This window comes from Chamaea fasciata, unplaced genomic scaffold (genome assembly GCF_029207755.1).
Source record: "Chamaea fasciata isolate MVZ Bird 193981 ecotype frontalis unplaced genomic scaffold, bChaFas1.0.hap1 SCAF_2, whole genome shotgun sequence".
In the NCBI taxonomy this organism is placed as follows: Eukaryota; Metazoa; Chordata; class Aves; order Passeriformes; family Sylviidae; genus Chamaea; species Chamaea fasciata.
Genome location: NW_027094087.1, coordinates 82,673,626 through 82,696,815, shown reverse-complemented (window position 1 = coordinate 82,696,815; position 23,190 = coordinate 82,673,626). Strand labels below are relative to the sequence as shown.

General features: G+C 39.4%; 1 protein-coding gene across 2 annotated transcripts in view; it reads left to right on the top strand.

Annotated features, from left to right (window-relative positions):
- LOC136285389 (cohesin subunit SA-2-like) overlaps window positions 1-23,190 on the top strand; it is a 57,563-nt gene that overhangs the window by 12,023 nt on the left and 22,350 nt on the right. For both annotated transcript variants that reach the window (XM_066176488.1, XM_066176489.1), the window contains 10 exons: window positions 215-286; window positions 2,028-2,232; window positions 3,308-3,459; window positions 4,744-4,817; window positions 5,250-5,373; window positions 9,357-9,455; window positions 11,513-11,592; window positions 19,442-19,549; window positions 21,501-21,609; window positions 22,450-22,567. In XM_066176488.1, the coding sequence (XP_066032585.1) occupies window positions 215-286; window positions 2,028-2,232; window positions 3,308-3,459; window positions 4,744-4,817; window positions 5,250-5,373; window positions 9,357-9,455; window positions 11,513-11,592; window positions 19,442-19,549; window positions 21,501-21,609; window positions 22,450-22,567 (1,141 nt within the window). The remainder of the gene's footprint in view (window positions 1-214; window positions 287-2,027; window positions 2,233-3,307; window positions 3,460-4,743; window positions 4,818-5,249; window positions 5,374-9,356; window positions 9,456-11,512; window positions 11,593-19,441; window positions 19,550-21,500; window positions 21,610-22,449; window positions 22,568-23,190) is intronic.

Genomic DNA, 23,190 nt, shown 5'->3' with positions numbered 1-23,190 from the left:
CTGTCATTGGTTATAAAAAAAACAAAACAAAACCCAGATGAGAAGGATTTAGGTTTGGTGTAATATTTTGGCTTGTGTGGGCCACCTGTAACATACATTGGCTGAAGTTCTAATGGCCTTTGAAATATGTTGCATGTTTTGTAATGCTTCTGTCTATGAATGATCTGTGCCATTTCATTAACAAGCTTTCAAAATTTTGTCTTCTGCATTACAGGAAACTGGGTTGCAGTATAAGAAATTCATGGCCTATCCTTGGATCCTGACAGTTACTTGGCCGGTGGATATGGTAGGGCTGTTGTAGTTTTCCACAACTGTAGTATATCTTTTTCTGTGCGGGATTTACCAAAACTCCTTGTCGGCACTTTGACTTTCCTCTCCTTCTGTAGACTCTGTAATGAAAGAAGGAAACATTTCCAGGTTGAGTCAGAGCAGGAGCTCACATCACTCTGTTGAGTGATTCGAATAGTTCTCTGGAAGAACTTTTGTTCAGGGCCTAATCTGTCTTGATTTCTGGAAGCAGAGTTATTTCTCTAGTGGTTATGAATGGAATCTAAGGGAGTCCCAAGTTAGGTGTCCAAATTTAGGTGGTGTGCCCTTCATGTTGTGTATATGTTTGCAGCGTACATGTTACCATTAAAGAGTATCCCAGGGTGATAAACATGGACAGTAGAAATGTTCTCAAAAAGTGAGAGGTCTCTGTGTATTTTGTGCTGCTTTTCAGGTGGAAGAGTAAACTATGGTGATAAAGTAGGTATTTGCTGAACTTGTAGATGGTCTTTCTACTGTCCATGCCACGATCAAAGTGCATGAAATAAGGCTTGCTGGAAACTTCCCTTTCTGTTTTGGCAGTTGCTGTTACTGTGAGACTCTGAACTGACTCTTACAGCCTGGTCAGGAACATATTCCAAATTCCCGATGTGCTTTGGGGTGCGGCCAGCCCTGTGATCAGTCTGTATTTGCATTTCTCTTTAAAGAAAGCAGCAGCCTGTATGCTTTGGAAACATAGTTACAAGAGAAGAGCCTGAAGTGTACTTTATGAGCACAGGAGATTACCTGGGGTGTGACCCTGTGTTAGAATGTGGCTGAGAAGGTGTTTGCCCTCTGGTGAAGGACCAGCTGAGCAGTGGCCTGCCTTCAGGAAAAGGTTTTCTATAGTGAGTGAAGTTTTGGAGTTCCTTGACTCCACTCACACCTGGAAACTTTGAAGATGCGAATTCATATTCTGAGCCATTCCTAGGATCTGTGAGGTGTACATGAAAAAAAATTCACGCTGTCTGAGGTTGCCATTTACAAAGTCTGTCTAGTGTGCATTCCACTACTTCGTGTGAGAACTCATTTCACCTTCCCTCTGTCTGCTTTCCTCCTGGCAGTATCAGCTGTACTGTGGATACTTAAGTTTTTATTGTAACTTGCTTTTTGCATGATGTCGAAGGTATTGCCCACGTACTGTTTCTGTGGGGGTTTTTGGAGACTCAGGTGCAGATGGTATAGGTGAATGAATATTTGGCCTTAAGTTTTAGCCTGATAAACTGCTTAACCTGGCAGTGCTGCTGAGGAGAACAGTCCTATCCTGTTCACACTACAGTTGTTTGTCTCCACTTTTCACTTACTTCATTTTCTGCCTGTGTTTTACCATGCTTTTGTAGGAACGATAGGGCAGTGGGAAAGCAGTGCTACCTGTGACAAAGTAGAAGAAGCCAGGAGTGCTCATGGTTTATGCCAGTGAAAGTTACTCTGCTCTGCCTTCACACACTTTCTCCCTCCTGTCTGTTCACAGCTACCTTGCATACATTGCTTTCAAATGTGTGCTGTTAATGACAGCGTAGCTCTAATAAAGCTGTTTTGTCTCTCTGTTAGCTTGTATCCTAGTTTCTTGTCCCTACTTTGGAATATTAACCATGATAAAAGTTATGGGGGATGAAGTGAAACTGTCAGCAAAACTCTCTCTTGACGTTCAGTGGGAGAGATGTGAATGCACAAGCAGAACTAATTAGTGTGTTTTCTCTCAACTTGTCTTTCTTGTACAGGACAATGAAGACTACCCACTGATCAGGACAGGACCCTATTGGAAGAAGTTCAAGGCCAATTTCTGTGAATTCATTGCAATGCTTGTCCAGCAGTGCCAGTGCAGCATTCTGTATGATAACTACTTGATGGACACCATCATCTCGCTGCTTACAGGTTTAGCAGATTCCATGGTCAGAGCATTCAGGCACACAAGCACTTTGGCAGGTAAAATCACTGGCAGAGCTGCTGTAGAGGTGCTGAGTTTTATTGATTTGTGTACTAACAAAACTGCTCTAAATTGAAAACCTGTTTACTGGAGCAGTTCTCTTATGCACTGAAAGCACCTTCCTCCTAGTGTATTTTATATAAATGTCTGTAATATAAACTGTTTGTTCCCATGTGTATCTGAATTGAATTTGAATTTGAATGCTTTAGATATGATAGATCTAACGTAATTTTTTCTTTATAAAGAAATCTTCTTTAATGCCTGACATGACTGACTTCAGAATTGTGCTGTTCTGAGTATTATATTTTTCAGTAACGGATTTTCCACAATTTTCTTTTTTGTTGTTTTTCCCCCTCCACTAACTAATGTGATGAGGTTGCAGTAGATGCTTCACCTTAAGCTTCCTTTGGAGAACTGCTATTCTTGTCATCTCTCTGCTAAAAAGAACGTTGCTTGTTACACATTTTTCTTTCATGCAGTGTGATGATACTAAAGCTACTACTTTTTTCCCTTAAAGCCAGTAAATACTCTCTTTGGCATGCTAAGGGCATTTAAAGTATTGTTTATTCTAAAGTATGCTGTTTGCTTTGAGGGCTCAGAAATCTAACTTGAAATCTGTTCAAATCATCCAGCAATCCTTAGAAGAACATGAATTTTTGTCCATTCCAGTAGTGCATTAAGATTCCCAGCCATTTCTGAGTCAGCTTCACTGTTTTTTTCAATTTTTTTTTGTTACCGACAATCAGATGTTCCACAATTCTAGATTCTTTTGCAGAAAAGTCAAAATAACATAAACTTACAAGAGAGTTGCCCAGTATATTACTTCTCTGACCAGAACTCTGACCAAAGGTTGTAAATCACCAGAAAGAGAAGTTAATTTTCCCTTTTTGATTTTTGTCTGCCTTTAAAATAAACAGTGTATTTTAAAGCAAATTACTATAATCTTGTAGTGTTTATATTTTTGATATAAACTGGATTTGGCTAACCATATCCTTTTTGTGGTAAAGTGGTGAAGATATTTATGCTGCGTATCTCTGGGCTAAGCTAATTGTGCTGGGTGTGTTTCTTTTTCAGCAATGAAACTTCTGACAGCAGTTGTAAGTGTCCATCTGAACCTTGATGTCAACAAGCACAATGCTCAAAGATTGTATGAGGTGGAGAAGAAGAGGATAAGTGGCAAGAGGACCAGTTACAGACTTGATCAGCTAGAAAGAAAAAGGAAAGAGGTTAGGGAAATGTCTTGTATGGGAGATTTGTGAAAGTGTAGAAGGGTTGCTGGCTGCTTGTTTTTGGATCCCTGAAGTTCTTTGAGGCTTATATGTTTATCTGTACATCTAGATAGATGTATATCATCTATCTATGTGTGGTGCAGAGCAGATGTGACTGGCTGGATTAAGTGGTACAAACATGACTAAGGTACTAATTGCCCTATATACTGTTAACCTGTGATGTCTGGTTGCTTTTCTAAATTGGTGTCATGAGCCCTTGATCTTCACACAGATATGGATTTACACACAAATTTAATTGTCTCAGTAGCTCTGGTGTTGTTTGAGTGCAGTTTTATATATGTTTGTGCAAATTACAAGCCCGAATATTAGCAATGAATCAAAAAGGACACAGGCTGTCATCTCTGTGTAAGTAATACATTATAAAAATGGATTGAACTTCAGGGATATCCTATATCATTTTTGCTTTTCTGTTTCTGTTGTTTCTTCCCTGCTCAAAGACAGCTCCTTTTCAACTCCCAGAGGCAGAGCTATAACTGTAAAAAATAATTCTGACTTGAGGGAGAAGGTGACTTGATGAATGAACATCAAGTATAGTTCCTTGTCTCCTGACCTTAGAATCATTTAGCTCTGTTCTGAGTTTTAGATGTCTGTGGTCTTCTCTAATACAAACACAATACCCTTTTTGTGAGGAGGAGTGTTTGGGTGAGACAGGATATTTTAGTATCATTGTAAGTCTGATCTTATGGGAAAGACAGAGGAAGTGGGTTGTGTTGGAGGGAAACCCCAAACTTGTCACCCTTCCTGATGCTGTGAATGAGAGAATATTTTTATTAGGTGACTTGGAATTTCAGGAATTCCTACCTACATTTTCAGGATTCAGTTTTTTAATATGCTCATTGTGTATTTTGAAAATTCCTTTGTCTGCCTTTTTTCCATCCCTGTTCAATTTCATGAAAAGAGAATTTGGATCTGTACGTAAGGATTGCTTAATAGTTGTGCTGTATCTTTCTCTGTGGTTTCTGATACATCAAGACTCACTGAATCAAACGAGTGCCTTGTTTCCCAAGGCTAGCAGTTGGTATCCAATAAATCTTTCCTCAGGATGTAGCCACAAAAAGGCCAGTTGCTAGTGCAGATACAGACCACTAATTTTATGCTGGTACCATGTGTAAACACAAGCACTTTGCATTACACTAATGTTTCCAAGGGCCCTCATGCAAATTTTTCATGTATAGTGAATTGTGGGACCAATATTAACATTCAGTTCTCTTTATATTTCAGTATGAGCATAAGCTTCTAGAGGTACAGAACATGATGAATGCTATTTTCAAAGGGACGTTTCTGAACCGTTACCGGTAAGAGTGAAAATAAAGCTGTGACGTGTATCTGCATTCCCCAGAAACTCTTGCTCAGATTGTACAGATACTAGAATCAAGTTAAACATCCTGCAGGCACTGATGGTGTCAAGGAAAGTGTAGAAGTGAAATTATTTTTAAGACTCTGGGCTTCCGAAAGGACCTCTCAAGTGTGTTCTTTCAGTTCTTTCTGCTGGCTGTAGAGCAGCGCATTTGTGAATGAGAAGATACCCAAAATGGCAAAATAATTTGTGGCTATAAGCGGTTAATGTATTGACTGAAGAATAACTTATAATATTAATATGAAGATACTTGGAATATTTTGAATTATACATGCTTTTGAAAATCCAGAACATAAAATATTGCAAATAATATAATTGGTTTTAAAATTAATTTTTAATGTATTAATATTGCAATTGTATAATTTCACAGTGATGTTATTCCTGAGATCAGAGCAACTTGCATTGAAGAAATTGGCTGCTGGATTAAAACATACCCAGATGCTTTTTTGAATGATAGCTACTTAAAATATGTTGGGTGGATGCTGTATGATAAGGTAAAGTTTAATTTTTTTTTTTACTTGGGGCAATACATAAGTTTTTTTGTTTAAAATTTTTTAAAAGGAATCCTAGTGTTTAAATTCTTGAGAGTAGATGTTTAAGACTGTGGTGGTACAAAAAGAATTTCCTTTCTTCCCCATTTCAGATTTTATTTTAAAAGCCATTTTAACACTAAATAACAGAGAACATTTTTTCCAGTTCTTTGTGAATCCCTGTATGTGCAGTTATATTTATATGTCACTGAATTAATTGGGAGTTATTTCTGAACTGTAAAATTACTTATGTCCTTTGATGAGAGGGTTAAATGTTGGCTGGAATTCTGCTTTTAGGCTTGATGGACATTTAAATTTTTGTTTAGATTTATAAAAAATGAACAAATAAATACTACTTGTAGTAGAATAGTCTTCAATATTGCATTTCTCATCTGGAGTTAGACAGATACAGAAAATATTTACAGGAAGTCTGGCCATTTCCCAAAGGGTTTTTACCTTTTCCTTATAGTTTATTTGTTTTTTCTTTTGAGTAGAGGCACTTTTAAATTTCTCCAAATACCACCAAAACAAACAAGCAAAAAACCCAAAAGAAGTCAGTAAGTCCAAAGCACCAAGCCGCAGAACAAGAGGCAGTGGGCAAAAACTGATGCCCAGGAAGTTGCACTGGAACATGAGGAAGAACTTTTTTACTGTGTGGGTGACTGTTGCCTAGAGGGCATTGCCCAGAGAGGTTGTGGAGTCTCCCTCACTGGAGATATTCAGAACTGTCCGGACACGCTCCTGTGCTGGCATGACCCTGCTTGAGCAGGGGAGTTGGACCAGATGATCCCTGTGGCCCCTTCCAACCTGACCTGTTCTGTGCTTCTGTGAAAATACCCTTTTTCTCTTGCTTCAAAAACGCATGAGAGACTTCAGGGGGTTAGGAATATTTCTCGGGAACGGCTAATTAGCGGAATCGACACGCTGTACTTCTGCGGGCCGCCTTTGAAGGTGTCTGTAGCTCCTGTGTACATCCCGAAACATCCCGGGATTTGTGTCAGCTGCGGGCAGTTTGTGCTGGGTGAATCAGGCTGTACTCTGCCAGGCGGCCAGGAGGGGGCGCGCGAGGCTCCCGCTTCCCGGCCTCGTGCCGTCCCTCTGAAGGTGGCATTTGGGTTTCTAGGGCGACAAATCTATCAAGAACTGTCGTTTGTTCCTGCATACATTTTATCTGATCACAATATCTTTTTAGTACATGTTCAGTTTGGAGAATTCTCAAAAGAAAAAGCCATTTTTTTGGAAGATGATGTGTCTTCATTTAAGGTACTCTACTGTGAAGATTAACAGCTAGTGCCTCTCATTATTACACACAGCTCATCCAGTGCCCTTTACTGGAAACTGGAAATAGTTGGTTTTTTCTAAAGCTTTTTTTAAAATCTGACAGCAATGCAGATGCAAGCAGAGCAAGATACAGTGAGGTGTCTACATATTCTACATTTGGCTGAGACCTGATAGAGTACCACTACTGGTGACTGCAGTCCTGGCTGTGTGTTATGATTTGCAGCCACTGTCAAATTGCCTGATTTCAAAATGAGAGCACCAACAGGGGCTGCAGCGTTTTTATATACTGTCGTGCATTTTTGGGGGGGGGGTTGGGGCTGGGGAGGGGGAGCAATTAAAAAAATTATTTTGGCTTGAAAGACAGTTGGGTTGTCTTTGTAATCCAGGAGTAACTAAGAAGTAGACCTTCCCAGATCATGATCTGGAGAGTGTTGACCCAGCAGTCCTATCAAACCATCCAGGTCCCAGCCTGTATTAGTAAGGTTTACTGAATGGCCCCATCTCTGTGATAGTGATGAGGCTGAAATCTCATAACTGAATGTGTTCAAGCAGTGCTGGAGCCTGTGCAGAGCTCTCTGAGATCACTAGAGCTGCCCGCCACTTCAGTGGTGTTTTCTGTCATCAGGTCTGGGTCAAAACATGCTATGATACAGCTGAGGGACAATGTATGTGTTCAGAGTATCCTGAAAATGTGCTTACATAATTCCCCTTCATTCTGTCACAGCTTTGAAGGGCCAAACAGACAGGTTTTTTGTGGAGATTAGAATGGTAGTCCTGATGAGGGGAGTAGGTGGCTGGGTGTTAGAGTTTGCTGATGCTGCTGTTGAAAGAACCTGAAGGTAGTGAGAAATTCTTCATCATTCACCATCACTTCACATCCTTTCAGAACTGTGGGGAATGTTGAATTTAGAAAAGGGGAGGTGGTTGAGAAAGAGAAAACGGAGATGAAAATATAGGAAAACAACAGAAGCACTCATAGAAGTAGTTAACTGTTTCTATTTTCAAGAGTTAATTTTCTCAGCACTTAAAGAAACGTACACGTATGGAGTTGTGACTGAGAGCTTTTGGGTGGGAACAGGATACTTCAAAAGGGAGATGGTACACTTTAATGTGTTACACTTTATGTCTGCAGGCCTACGCTTGACTCTACCTGACTGACAAATGACATTACCAGGCACATGCCAAGAGCTGTATGACCATTCAGCAAATCTGTGCACACTGTTGTCCCATTCCCCACGCACAAATTCAGTCCCTATTCACAAGCAGAGTGTTGTGAAAAATAACCAAGGGCAGCTGGAGCCAGTTTTGCAGTGCATTGGCTGAGCTGAGTTTCTGCTGGTGTGCAGTGATAGGTGCCACCTTGGGACCGTCTGTGAGTGAGTTCTGTGCTGTGCAGCCCTTGTGGCGGTAGGAAGCAGCAGGTGTTGGCAACAGTCCCTTCCTCAGAGACTTTAAGATTAAAGTACAGTGTAGGATAAGTACTGCTGGTATGTCATGGGCAGATTAGAGAGCAGTGTTCACTGTTACCTGTTGATTTTTAATTTTATATTTTTAGCAAAATGCTGTCTTAAGCAAAACTGTTAGTCAAAGGCTTCCACTGGGTATCATCCTTGGCCTTCTATCTAAGCAGGTGAACAGGAACTTGTAGCAATGGATAGCCGATGTGTAGGTGGTCTCCTTTCTTGAATTTCCATGTTTATTCTTCCTGCTATTGTTAGCAAGAGAAATTAAGAAAGAAATATGAAGACACTGATTCAAAGCCTGCAGTTCATCTTAGTGTCTCTGCTGATATGCTTAGCATTATACATTTACAGAACACATCATTTTTCTATGTTGGATCATCAAAATCACTTTCCTAATGCCATTTAAAACTTTGTCCTTTGAATGATGTAACAATATGCATGAGATAATTGAAAAGGTGGCTAAGGAAAAGACTTCTTTTTGAGGCATTTATGAAGCAGCAGTACTAATAGTGTGAAATGACACCTTGTGTAGATAAATATATTTTGCCTAAATGAACTAATTAGGCTGAAATCAAAGCAACCCTTTTCCTAGAATACTTAAAATCCTGTCTTCTAGTGTAAAACAGAAATAGGGAGAAGGCATGACTCTTAATTCTGTAAGAATCCACCGTGATAAACCAGTGGATTTCTAAGTTGTACCTCTTCCTCTAGGAATGTAGAGAAATCTGTAATTTCTTGGACTCCTTTTCTGTATTTAACAGTTGTTCCAGTCAACTGTTGACAAGAAGCAAGCGAAGTCTGATGTGTGGGAGAGTGCTGGTTGTACTAAGTAGGTCATCCATACTCCTGTTTTTGTACCTTCAACAGATGAATAGCACAATCCCTGTATCTTTAGCATTCTGTTGCTTTTACTAACTCTGAGGTCCGTGAGAGTTTCTTTGACTCTTAGGGAGCCTTACACAAACTTAGATGTTACCTTTAAGTTTGGCTCACTGCAGGCTTACTCTGTGTGTGAGAGAGAGATGAGTGTCTGTACACACAAATGAGCTGGTACTGATGTCACTAATAAAGAAGACGAGGCAGCATTTGTGTAGTCTGCTGTAGGCACCCACAGAGAACTCTTATTTACATGATATAAATGCTGATAGTGACTAACAAAGATACATGTCTTTTACTGTTAGCCAATTTCTCTTTGTCTTGCAGCAAGCTGAGGTGCGGTTGAAGTGTCTTCTGGGACTGCAGGGAATTTATAGTAGAAAAGAACTTGTTTCCAGGATGGATCTCTTTACTAACAGATTCAAGGTAAATAAATCACTGTTTGCGGTTTTTTTAAGTCGAGGTTGGGTGTATACACAGGGCCTGATGTTTTGATCAGAGCTGATCTCCCCACTCTCTTGACTGAGAGGACTCCTGCAGAAGCAGCCTTGTTGACGGAATAGATGAAGGAGTTTTGCTGGGATGTTTCCCTCTGCTTCTGTGAACTCTTCCATTTCACTTTAGGTCACACAAAATGGTGTTAGCATGCACTATGATCAGTTATCTCCACCATTTATCCAGATTGGCCCAGGTTTTTTTTCAGGATCTTTGGTAAATGACAAAGAATTTCATCTGCTAAAGATCCTCTTTTTGCTGCCCCTGATAATGGGTTAACCTTGTAGATAGTGTCCACGTATCACACTGATGTGGGAATGGCTCTCTCTTGATCTACCATGTCAGTATGAATCTTGAAGAAGGATCCCTTATCTCCTTTCTGAATGCTGTAGTTTTGAGAGCTTCTTTTGTGACTTCACTGACCCTGTACTCTGTCTTTATCATATTCCAATATCCCGACTCATTTAAGAAGTAAGCCTTTTACTTTTTTTAACTGTGGCCCTGCTAAGGATTTTGTCAGCTGCTCTTGCCCTAGCAGGGTTGCACCTTCTCATTACTGGAATAAGAGAGCTCGAGATGATGCGATTGATATCTCAGTCCTTGTGAATCAGGACATGATTCAATGTCAGGACAAATCAATGCCTGCATGTGGTGGTAGTCCATGGTCTTTTTGCAAAAGGTGCAGGGCTTACCTGTGTGTCAGAGCAGTTGCTAACAGTGAAAAATGCCTATTGCCTATTCTCAAAGAACATGAAATGGATTAATATTGGTATCTTAGTAATAAATTATTCAGAATTAAACTCGGCTCTCTATGATTGACCCCTGTTTACATGGTTGTGTGGTAGTCCCTTATCTTTCTGTCTGCTGTAAGCTGTGAAACCAAATACAGGATTGGTATTCAATAAAAACTGATGAAATAGCTCCAGGCTGTTTGTCCTGCGATCTTCCTGTGTGGAGGATGTAGTATAAATGGATTATTGCAAACTCCATCCCCCAGTCAAAAAACCCCCACCCAAAATCAGCTCCTTCCCCTCTAAAGAAAAGAAATCCAAACAGCTACACACAAAATACCAGTTTCAAAGTTTAAATCATGCATTCTCAGTGATGGGGAGTGTAATCATATAACCATCAATCCATTTCCTGCAAACAAGAGTTACAGAGGCTCCCTCTGTTACCTTTGAGTGTTCAAACTCAGGATTTGTGGATTTAGACACCTTCCAGCTGGATTCTGAGAAAAAGGAAGGTGCAAAGGAAAATGAATGTAGAGATTTAGAAACCATATGTTAAATGGGGAAACTCTTAGTCCCAAATCAAGCAAGTATAAAGGTGTAATAAAGATATAGATAATTAAATAATTAGCTATTGTATTAAATATTGCACACACTGATGTGTGCAAGTTCTTGGTTTCATGGGATGGGAAGTTTCCCGGTTTTCTGACCTGTTTGCATGTGTGCTAAGTTACAATATTGGGAATTCTGGAGGTCAGCAATATTGCTGCTATGCCATGAGATATCTTTAGGACTTAAGCTCTAACTGTCTTTTCAGCAAGGCACTGACTTGTGTAATGTGTAGGTGCAGGCACTTTACTGTTAATGGGAGAAACTGATTAGATAATGCTTGTAATGTGGGTGAGGCTTACCTTCATTTAACATACTGAAGTGCCAGTAGTAACATCTTAGAAACAAGTTGTCAGTCACTTTTAATTTGTAGCGTGTAGTTAATTTCTTGTGAACGCATGCATTACATGTATAAAAAATATCATATTACTGCATGATTAATTCAGTTAAAAAATTAACATGCTGTTAATTTTCAGGGGCTGGGGAACTACTTGGTAGTAATCAAGTTGCCTTATGTCTCTTAGGAAATAGCTGCTGAAATAAAAATAAATCTCTGCTGTACTAGTGTAGATGATCTAGCTGTAGCAAAAGTACATGTTTATTGAGAACAAACCATGTTACATCTTTTTATTGTCATTTTACATCCATTAGGATCGAATTGTGTCCATGCCTCTGGACAAGGACCATGAAGTAGCAGTTCAAGCCATGAAACTCTTGATGCTTATGTCACAGTAAATAATTTCTTTTTTAATTTACTGTATTGTTTTAATGGCAACAAGATCCAGGTACAAACCTGATGAATCTTCCTGTAATCAGTTATTTGCTGGGAAACAGTTGCTTCTGGCAGGATATGAGTTACAGTTAAAGCTGCTCAAAACATGACATTTTCTTTCTGTGGGAAATGCCAATGTTAAGAAAACCCTTGTGCTGAGATTCAATCTGAAAACCACATTTTTATATCTTTACATTTCCCTCTGAAAGGAAATTCCACCTTTTTTAATTTTGGCTTTTCTCAAAATGAACATTTGACTGTCTTGGGGGAAGTTCCCACTGAAGATGGGGTCCCCACCCCTCTTCTATCCCAGGATTGCCAGGCCTTGACCAGGTGCTTGGGGGACTCTGCCATCTTTCCTGTCTCTGCACCTGGTGCAGGAAGCCTTGAGCTTTGAGGTTGTTGCTAGAATTTGAACTTTCAGATTCTTGGCTTCAGGGCAGAGAATCCGGTAGCCTTTGAGCCCGTAACAGATTGACTGATAGGAAATGAGCAAGTGTGTGATTTTGCTGAGGTGGAAAACTAACAGGAAGTTGTTTTCTTGGCAAGCTTACCTCCCAGCCATAGATCTGATAGGATAATGGCAAGCTGGAAGTGTGGGAAAGAGTTAGACTTAGTATTACAGAAGTATATAAATCTTATTCTGATACATCCTTGAGCAGCATGTTTATTTTAGAAATGTCTTTATTTGTAAAATATGTGTAGAATAAATTTTCTGTCCCTCTTTTTCAAAACAAAATGGTAGTAAAAGCTTCACTGCATTCCATTGATAATACAGGTGAGATGTTAGGACTCGGTATCTCCTCTGTCTGAGAGCATAAGTTGAATTTAGGTGATGTAGATGCTTGTTACCATGTACACCATGACACATTATCCAGTAGCCTTGTGCCACTTGCTTCTCTGTTTAAGACAGAAATTATTAGTCATTGCCAGAGGAGCATGTAGACTTTAGTGGTCCAACTACTACGGTGCTGTAAATATTTACACTAAATTTCAAGTATGTTTGTATATTGAGGTGCTGCTTTACTGTCTCCTGCTCACTTCACATCCCACTGGTTTGAATGGCATTTTTCCAGGCCTCCTTCAATAGGCACATCAGAACAGCAAATGATGCTGTGAACACTACACCCTCTTCTGAAGGTAGTGCCATTGTTTGGGCCTCACTAGTGGCAGCCAGGGTTATATTGTTCCTGTGTTCACAATGTCCATTTCAACATCCCTTGGTTCCCCATAGTGCCTAGCTGTTGGAACAAAGCACAATGCTGTGTCCATGGATAGCATGTCCCTGTGCTAGGAGGAGCAGCTCACCATTGTTGAAGTACAAAGATTCCTTGCACCAGTTATGGCTGCACTTGTTCCGTATCTGAATTAACAAGAGCTATATTGGCACTGCAGCTGTTTATCATCTCTGGCTTTATTATAAGGGATCATGTTCTCAGTAATGCAAGCTGCAGCTATAAAAGTTTGATCAATGTTTCTTTTTCCCTGAAGCAATTTTTTCTGTATTTTGCTTAAATATGGTTTCCAGTGTGAATAAATGCCTTCTAAAGTTTTCTGAATTATATTTTTCCATCATAAGATGCAATTTTCATAAGTAAAACTAATACATTATAAAATTGTTTTTAATTAAGCTATGTGGAGACCTAGCAAATACATACTTTTCTTTCTTTTTGCTCATCTGTTGCATAGTCATCCTGCTTTCTTCCACTGTCCCCCCCCCCCCCCGTAGTTGCTCTAAGCCCTGCTGATTTGGCTTAATTATTGGAGTGGTGGAAGTGTGAGTTGGGGACTCAATAAGCAAATTCAACAACTGCTCTTCTCTTGGATAAGAGTAGTGCTGACCAGTCTATAACTCTGTGTGAAGAGAATGCAGACAATATAGCCATTCACATGTACAGGCTTCTTAATAAGAGCCTGCATCCAGATCCTTTTCTAGCAAGGGAAAAGCTGATGCCTTAGTGCCACTTACAATAGTGGCAGAAAGGACTTGCTGCTGGCACTGCAGAAGCAAAGACCTGCAGGGCTGATGTGTCTCAAATAGGTGTGTCTCATAGCTCAAAATCTGTGTCTGGGTATTGAGCGGTGGTGCTGCTTGATACATGTGGTAAAGCATGAAATGCAGTTGGGGACAGCAACTCCCCTGTCTTAAAGGGGATAAGAGAGTAATAAATGACAGCTTGTATAAGTGGCATGCCTACTAGTATGCATTGGTGTAATAAAACTTCTGCCAGTTTTGTCATGCTGTCTTGGCTTCTCTTTGAATGAGTAATTTTTGTCATCTGCAAATTTGGCAGCTGAATTCAAGCAGCCCAACTTGCATTTTTAGTGAGGTGTGAGAGACCTTTCAGATCAAGTTTCTATTTTTAAAGCTACTGGCAAGAATCTCTATCTGAATTTCCTATATTTGATCTGGAATCATTAATTTTTTTTTTTTTTTTTTAAATATAGGCTTCACTGGTGAGGTACTGACCTTCAGACCATGTCCCTAATCTTAGAATAAATATTTTGTTATATCATGACATGAGTCATCAAGCAGCAAGGCCAGGAATAGCTTTTTTTCTTCCAATTACTCCATTGGGTAATTTTTCTTGGGAAAAATATATGTCAGTAACTTTCTTTGGCTGACTTCCATAGTTTTCTTTTGGGGGAGTATAGCAGCAAGACTATGTTGCTAATTGACAATTTTTGTGATGTTTGACAGTGGCAGCAGAGCGGTGCTCCATGTATGTTAATAACAGGTTTGAGCATCTCTCAAGCATCACTGCATTCCAGTCCTGTGGAATATACACTGACTACTCTGTGTACTATACATAAAGCTGCTGTGCCTTTACATTCTCTCTCTTGATAGCTAGAGAGGCAGTGAAAACACTGATCTTTTCAATTCACTTATATGTGTTACATTATTTAAAAAAAATCCCAGTGCTGATTCCGAACTCTCTTGCTAGGCATATACTTAGTTCTTTTCAAATCCATATTTGTATTTTCTTCTTGTGTATCTCTGTGAGCTGAGATTTTTTTTTCCATCTTGTTTGTTGCATGTTGTCTCAATTGAATGCCAGTTTTTGGGCTAGTAGATTTCTGTTTTTACACAGCATGATGTGATCCTGAAACGGAAATGAGCCTATGAGGTTGAGCATAATAGAAATTATTAATGGTACTGAATTATACATAATTGTTAGCATTAATGTTGCAAAGGATCTGACGGGGAATTAGAAATTACAGAACTAGGAAGGAAATAAAGAGGGAGAAAACATGAGTGGCAATGAGAGACCAAGGTAAAAAAAACATTGCCTTTTAGGAGGCAAATTAGTTTAGTGTGCCTACTGTGAGACAGTTTTGTTAATTTTTGTGCACTTAACTACCTAAAAGCGTAGAGGGATTTTGGAAAAGGGCAGCAAAAGTAATCAGGTAACTGCAGTAGATGCATGGGGAAAGGTTACAGGTGGTGTGGGTAGGGTCACAAATCTACTATTAGCTCGAATATGTAAATAGCCCAGGGGAAAATGACTTTGTTTACTTTAGTTAAACAGAACTAAAAATTAAACTGAGTTTTAAACACAAAACATCAGTCTGCCAAAGCACAATCACAGTGTATTGCAACATGCTCATCCCATTGTACAGTGGGTGGGAAAGGACTGTTGCTACATTTTAGTGGCAACCATACTGTCATTTTGCTGATCGCCAAAGTGTGTCTTGAAATACCTGCATTGAGAGCAGAGGAGCTAGAGTGAGATTACAAAACAGTTTAGCAGTACATGATTTTTGTACTTAAAATTTTTATTGCAGACATTAGAATACTTTCAACATACATTTTTTTTTGGTTGATAGTGCTCTGTGCTCAAATACTGCTTTTACAATGCATCTGTTAAACTTAATTTTAAATGCAAAGTGAACAGATTCTTTTTTGATTGAGATGCTGTACCTTGGATTGTCGTCACCATAATGTGTACCAGATCCTACCCTGCACAGTTTTTAATAAAAAACTAAAAAACAAAGACTAGCGTAAAACTCTGTAAAGGGTGTCAGGTGTGTTTTTATTTTACTTTTGTGATTTTGATGGTTATCCTTGGTATGAGCAACATACAAGTCAAGCAACTCCAACAGTCAAATCTCTTGCACGCAACAAAATGAAACAAAAAACAAGATACGAATTCTTTCAACTGATGCTATATGCAGAACAAAATGGGTCTGTGATCTCCCTCTAGAATGTCCCAATTTCTTCTTTGTGACATGTTCACACTGAAGTGCAGAGAAAATGGTATGTCATGAGATTGGTATGTGGAAGGCTATGCCTGTTTATTTTTAGGTGCCTCAACACTGGCAGGCACTTCTGGCTTAACCTTTATCTGTTGCTTGGCATTCTGAGGGCTGTAAATTCGCAGCAGTATTACTGCTGTATTTGAACTATTTGTGTGGCTGATGATTGCCTTAGGGATGTAAAAAAGCAAGGCACCCGTTTGGTAGTGGTAGTGTTAGTGCTGGTGGCAGTAGGTGTAGTCAGGTGCTGCTGCTTGCAGAGACAGGTAAAACACCTGAGCAGTCATTTCAGTGGGAGCCATGAGGGTAAACCTCATTGTGGCTCAGAGAGTAGTGATTGAACAGTAATAGTAGTAGTAGTAGTACACACAGGTGTTCCCTCCCACTCAAGAAAGGAAAAAACAAAAGATCAGGGGCTCAAGTGGTGTCAGGAGTGTCTGTCAGCTTGTGCTGCAAAGAAAATGGATTCTTCTCCCTTCCTTTGCTTCGCTGCTGTTTGGGGGTGCTTCATTTGCAACTGAAGCAGCATCTCACCTACTCCTGTCTTGAGGAGGAGGGAAATAACACTGCACTAGATTAATGTAACGGGTAAATTCCTAAACTCTTAGAAGACAAAGTTAAAGATGGGGAGGTTGAAATTTTGGAAATCACAGAATGGCTGAAGTTAGAAGGGTCGTCTGGTCCAACCTGCTACTCAAGATGAGCTATGTAGAGCACATTGCCCAGGACTGCATCCAAATGTCTTTTGAGTATCTCCAGCAATGGAGACTCCACAGCCTTGCTTGGCAGCCTGTGCCAGTGCTCTGTCACCCTCAGAGTGAAAACATGTTTCCTCATGTTCAGAAGGAGCCTCCCGTGTTTCAGTTTGTGCCTGTTGCTTCAGGTCCTGGGCACCAGGAGCAGAACCCTGTCTTTCTCTTCTTACTCCCACCACCAGGTACTTGCACACATTGCTAAGATCCCCCTGAACCTTCTTTCCTCCAGGCTGAACAGTTACAGCTCCCTTGACCTTTCCTCTAAGGAGAGATGCTCCAGTCCCAGGAGAGATGATCCCCAGATCATTTTTGTGACCCTTCCTTGGTCTCTCCCCAGTATGTCTCTTGTCCTGGGGAGCCCAGCCCTGGACCCAGCACTCCAGGTGTGGCTTCACCAGTGCTGTGCAGAGCAGAGGGACCTCCTCCTCAAACCTGCTGGTAACACTTTATGCAGATTGGGATACCAATTACCTTCTTTTCAGCAAGAGAACATTGGTGGCTCATGTTCAATTTGGTATCCACCAGGATCCCCAGGTTCTTTCCTAAGGATAGAAAATACCTATGGAAAAGCAGTTTCATTAGTACTGAAAAGGAAGAGTCCTTAATTTCTATCCAGAGAGATAGGTGTTGCTGAGCTCTTCAAGCTATTGAACAATTTAGTCAAGGAACTCTTTCAAAATAGAAACATTCAGGTATTGCATTCAATATTTCTATAAATGTGCTAAAGAGGGAAAACCTGAAATATAAAGAAGAAAAAAATAAAATATAAAAAAAATATGTGCACTTGACTGGCATGTTCTGACAGGAAATTCCATTTAAGCATAAGAAGAAGAAGGTTTTTCACTGTGGGTGTGATCCAGTACTGGAACACATTGCCAGAGATGTTGTTGAGTCTTTATCTTCATAGATTGGACACATCAACCTGCTGCAACTGATCCTGTTGTGAGCAGGGAGTTGGACCAGATGATCTGCTGAGGTGCTGACCATCCTCAGCACTCTGTGATTCTGTATTGGTTCAGTCTAGATCACTGTCTCTTTGTGAAATGTCTTATATTCCAAGCTGTCCACTGGTTTTGAAAAAAAAGAATAGAGAGAGAAAAAATGACAAAGACATTGTCATGGAAACTAGTGCTTTAAAAGAACTGAATAATAGATTGACATTAAAAAGAATGAAAGAAACATTGTCAGACTGCTAGTTTTTTTTACAGTAAATTCCCCATAGCCTTTTAATACTTATTATATCATGTCTTTTTGTTCCTCTAAGTGCTCTTTGTTGTCATTCTTTGTTTTGCTCTCACTTGTTAAAGTTGTAGAAGTTTAATAAATTAGATCATTCATGGCTTCACAGGACACACCACTGCTTATTCATATGCTCTAATGCACCATAAAACCATTTTAGTTCTTTCATTTTTTTATTGTTTAACCAATAAAGACATTTTTGCTCTACTTTCCCAGTTCTGTAGATAGTTAAATGAGTGACTTAAATATTTTCCTTTATGCTGATTTCCTGATAAGTATTCCGTCCCACTTCCTGTATGTTCTATTACTGTAAATATATGCTCAAGGTAATTGTGTGGTTAAAGTATGTAAGGCAGCTTTTATTTCACATTATCCTGTGAAAGTGATCCATCACTTTTGGAGACATACCATTGGCACTTTCATTTAAAGACCTTTTTAATGGATGTTGCAGTGATACTCTCACCTAATGTGAGCTAACTTCTTTTTCAGTCAGGTTGGAGGATGTTTTGTGGCTTTGTGACTTGTGAGGATGCTAAAGGATGCAATGGGTTGGAGACAAATGGGTAAACAGAGGAAGAAGGACTGCTGATTTTTGTTAGACATCACTCTTAGGAAGAGAACAGCATGAATCCTCATTTGTAGAGAGGGTGTTGGACCACAGCTGTAGATGGTTTAAAAATGTTAATACTGGAGGATTGAGTGCAGTAATCAATAAAAACCCTTTCCTCTCACCTGGGTGTAGTAAGTAAAATCTCATATGCTGCTCTTTCATTCTCTGAAGTAGCCTAGCTCAGTGACATTGCTGTGGCAGTAAGAAGCAGGTATTTGGAAACTGTAATCCTGGCTTTGGACTTCACTGCTCTGGTATCTCTTCGTTGGGTTATTCAAGCTTGATGCTTCAGTTTGTTTTTTGTAAATATTTGATACGAATACCATTTCTACCTCTCAAGAGAGTGTTCTGGGTTTACTAGTTGGCGTGTGGTGCTCTCAAGATGTGTAGCTGAATGAAAAATGTCATGACCTTGAATATCTTTGTGCAGAGAGGTCACAGCCATAAGAGTGCCATCAAGAATGTGTTTTGATTTCTTTTTACATGGGACTCTAGTGTAATAGAATACAAGTTTTAAAATACTGGAATAAATGACAATAACTTAAAAATAATCTGTACTACAGAGTGAAGGTTTCTTGTTGTTTATTATCTTCTATGTTGAACATCTAAGCATAAAGGCATGATTTTCCTGTTTTCTTACTATTTCTCTTTTTACCATGATCACTAACCAACCGTAAAATATACCTTAAATTAGTGTTCGTGTCTGTGCAGTGGGCCTGATTTGTCATGGCTTACACAGACCTCTGTTTCTCTACACAGTGAGTAGAAGAACACTGCTGATTTTGTTTGAGAGCATTTTTAGAAATGCCCTACAAAAATTTACACATGGCTATGTAAACAAGTTGCACGGTTACGGAGAATCAAGTCTAGTAAAAGCTGGGCATAGCATTCATACTGTTCTTTGCAGATGAATCTGGACTAAAACTTCCGTTGTTATTTTTGCCTAGGAACTGTGAGGAAGTGTTATCAGCTGAAGACTGTGAAATGTTATACCAGTTTGTTTATACCACTCACCGTCCGCTTGCAGTAGCAGCTGGGGAATTCCTTTATAAAAGGTACCTCTGCCTGCCTACTTCTTGCATATTCTCATTTGTTTTGGAATAAAGGTGGGTTTATTTGAGGGGGACATTAAGCATTAATTTTTCTGCTAAAAGAGTGTGCCAGCTTTCTTCTGGTGAATCAGAAGAGAAATGCTGTCCGGAGGTAATTGCATGTTTTCCTGCACAGCCCTGAAACAATAGATGTGAGAAAAGTTGCAAGACTGACATAGGGAATATGAAACTAATTGATCCATGTGTGGATCATCCATCCACAAGTGCCATGCTATGCTGAGAACTTGCCCTCTTTCTCTCTACTTTTCCTATTACTTTGCTTCTTGCACGCTGGTCTGTCACCTGGCATCTGCTGGATTTTCATAGTTTGGTGATTATTCACAAAAGTGGCCTCCTCTTCTCCCTTTGGAAGTTGCCTTAAACATTGTAAAGGCTTTGAATAATGAGAGATGTAGCAGATTAAAAAGCCCTCCCAGTTTCCTGTCAGGTTAATGAAATACAGGGCTTATCTTCCCCAGGAGTAACTCTTACAAATGGGCTTCTTACAACAATGGTTGCATGAAGTTGAATGGAGTTGGCATGCTCAAAAGGGAAGAGACAAATATTCTGTCTCTACAGCTGAGAGAAATAATCTTGACTTACAAAAAGGAATGAAAATAAAAATATTTAGGCAAGGATTTTGTGGGGGAACATTCAGAAATAATAATTGTGATTCCACAGAATCTCCTCTTAGTTGTCTTTTCCTGTCTTAACTGAAATGTTGGCATTCTGGAATTTGTGAAGCTAAGCCTAAGAGAAAGACAAATGAAGAGAAACTTCTGTTTTGATGAGTCTGCTGTTACATCTGCTAGACTGAGTCTTTTGTGTTCCTCCTAATGTGCTCTTATAAATGTGATGTTTCTCCTCTGAGAACTCTGCTGCATTTTGCTACCAAAGTGATTGCCCTGATAACTTCACTTTTTCTACCCTGCTTGCCAATGCCTTGTGGACACCTTGACCCTGTAAATCTCATCCTTGTTCTTGTTTTCCCAGTGCTTCTCTCCAGCACTTTTTCCAGTATAGGATGTTCATTTTGGTGTGATAAGAGATGTTAGTGACACCCTCCTTTCTCTGGTTTTATTGCTAAGTTTTAGTATAAATGCTTATGCTTTCCACCCCTGCTGCCCCTTCTTCTTGGTTTGCACAAAATCTCCTCCATGTCTGCATATTTTAACTTAGTTTACTTAGCTGGCATAAATTATACTAGCAGAAGCTCTTCCTGCGTGCACAAGCTTTTGGTAACATTTGATAGTGTGGTCCAACTCTTAAATCCAAGCTGTTTGGGCCTTACATTAATCTGCAGGGATGGCCTTCCTGTATTTATTTTGGGATTAGCACTTTTTGTGGACAGTAGTCAGAGTCATTTTGGATAAAGGGGGAAATGGAAGTGTCATACTGTGCTTCATACTTCAGACAGAAGAGGAAGAGCAGATTTTCCACTGTATTTGTGGCATTAATGGCCTCTTACAATTACAAGATACTCTGCTTTCTTTAAGAAGCTACAGTTCCAAGATGCACTGTGACGTGAATAGTGGCTGTGTAGTAATATCCCTGCTGTGTTGGTAAGGTTTAAATTTGGTCTAGAGCAAGCATCTTTTCAAGCATGAGCAAATGCCTACCTCATTGTATGATCAGTTCTGTGGAATTCGCATCCATCATCCAGAAAGGTGGCAAGGTACCTGTCAAACTGCCAGAAATAGTCTTTGGATCCACAGGGATAGCATATCTTTCCTAATGGGAAACAATCTTTTTTTTTTTCTTTCATCTTATAAAATGTCTAATGAGATTTGGGGTAAATAAGTAGACACTTAAGAGAAATACAGTCCTTGTGATCCTGACAGAATTAGTGTTATATTGGTAAATGAGTGCAAGGCCAATGTGACTGAACTGGACTGACTTGCTTTTCTTTTGGCAGGCTGCTTATTCATAAGGGAGATAAAGAAGTTCAGCCCAAAGGAGGAGGAAAGTTTGGGGCCAGCACTGACCAACTGAAAAGATTAATACACTTTTTCCTGGAGAGCGAGGTGAGAACAGCCCCTCCTGTAAGCCTTTTAAATCCAGTGTTGCATGTTAAATCAATTATCCTCTTGCATTTGAAAGCAATTTCTGTTCATGAGGTCAGAAATGTATGGTGTTTGAAATGTTTTTACTCTCTACATTAAGTTTTTAACGAAGCCATATCTGTTCTGTTGTATTAAAACTAATTTACAAGTGTGCTAATGGAGAGAATCAGTACTGAGGCAATTTCTGGAAACAACCTGAAAGACTAATGCCACCAAGTCAGGGGTTTTGGTACATGTCCATGTCTTTCTGGAGGCAGAAAGACATGTGGGTTGCTGTACCATGGCTCCATGCTGGCCAAAACCTGTAGTTTTTTTGAGAATTTTGTCAGCTTAAGTGCTGATAAGCAGTTTATGGTTTAGCTTTTGCAGTGGTGCAGACCTCTATCTGGCCAAAGTGTCCCAGGTACTGCAGTTTTGAATCTTTCTGCAAAGAATTGGATAGATGACTTGTTTCTAGGCCTGTGACTAGCTTTTGGCTCTTATGATTGGCAATATAAAGCAATACAGAAGCTAGTTTTAGAGATTATTTAATTTAAATTTAAATTTGTAGAAAAAAAGAGAAAATTAAATATTTTTTGCCTACTTTTCCTGCTTTTTCACCCCACTTTCCTGCTTTGTATCAGATTGAAGACATGATGTTTAAATGTCGATTGGCCTTGAAGTAAATATGTTGGATTACTCCATGTGAATATATGCGTGAATGACAGAGCTTTGTCATTGGACAAAGGGAGAAGAACATATGAAGCTGTATTTCTTTTAGTGTTGTGTTTGCTTCTATAAGCTTGTGTTTTTAATCCCTAGTTACACAAACATGTTGCATACCTAGTAGACAGCTTGTGGGACTGGGCAGGCAAGTTCCTGAAGGACTGGGAGTGCATGACCACTCTTCTGTTAAAAAATGCTGAAGAAGTTGGAGAAGGTAGGTAAACAGAGAATTTAGTTTTGCCTGAATGAATCTCCCCATGCTGTTTTTTGAACCTTGCCTTAACTAGTTTAGCATCATTTCATATTGCATTACCATTTGGTCCCAAATTGCAGTCCCCAGGTGTCACAAAGCAGAAGCAACTCAATGCACTGCTAGTGTAATATTTATATCAACGTATTTGTTTTTTTCAGTATTTAAGTAATGTTAGTTTAGAACCTGTGCAATAAATACTTGTGTAGTTAAGCCATAATGCTTATGTTGTGTTCACTTTGTTTGTCCAAACTTTAGAATCAAAAAGTATTAATAGATTGAAATGCAGTTATTGTTAGGCTTTTATTCCTACCTCAGAAGAAAATGAATAATGTATTGACTTCACTGACATCTAACACTAGAGGGTTTTGGGTTTTTTTGTAGAATTAGTTTGAAGTGCACTTAAATAAGTCTTTAAAATCCCTTCCAACCCAGACCATTATATGATTCTATGAATAGATGCTATAGTAGAACTGGATTTGGTTGTGTGATTAAAATCAGTTTGTAGACCCAGTGAGTTAGAACATTTTGATACTCAAAGAAGGTTTATCCTAATTGAGACACTAATCAGTAGGAGACCTCATTAA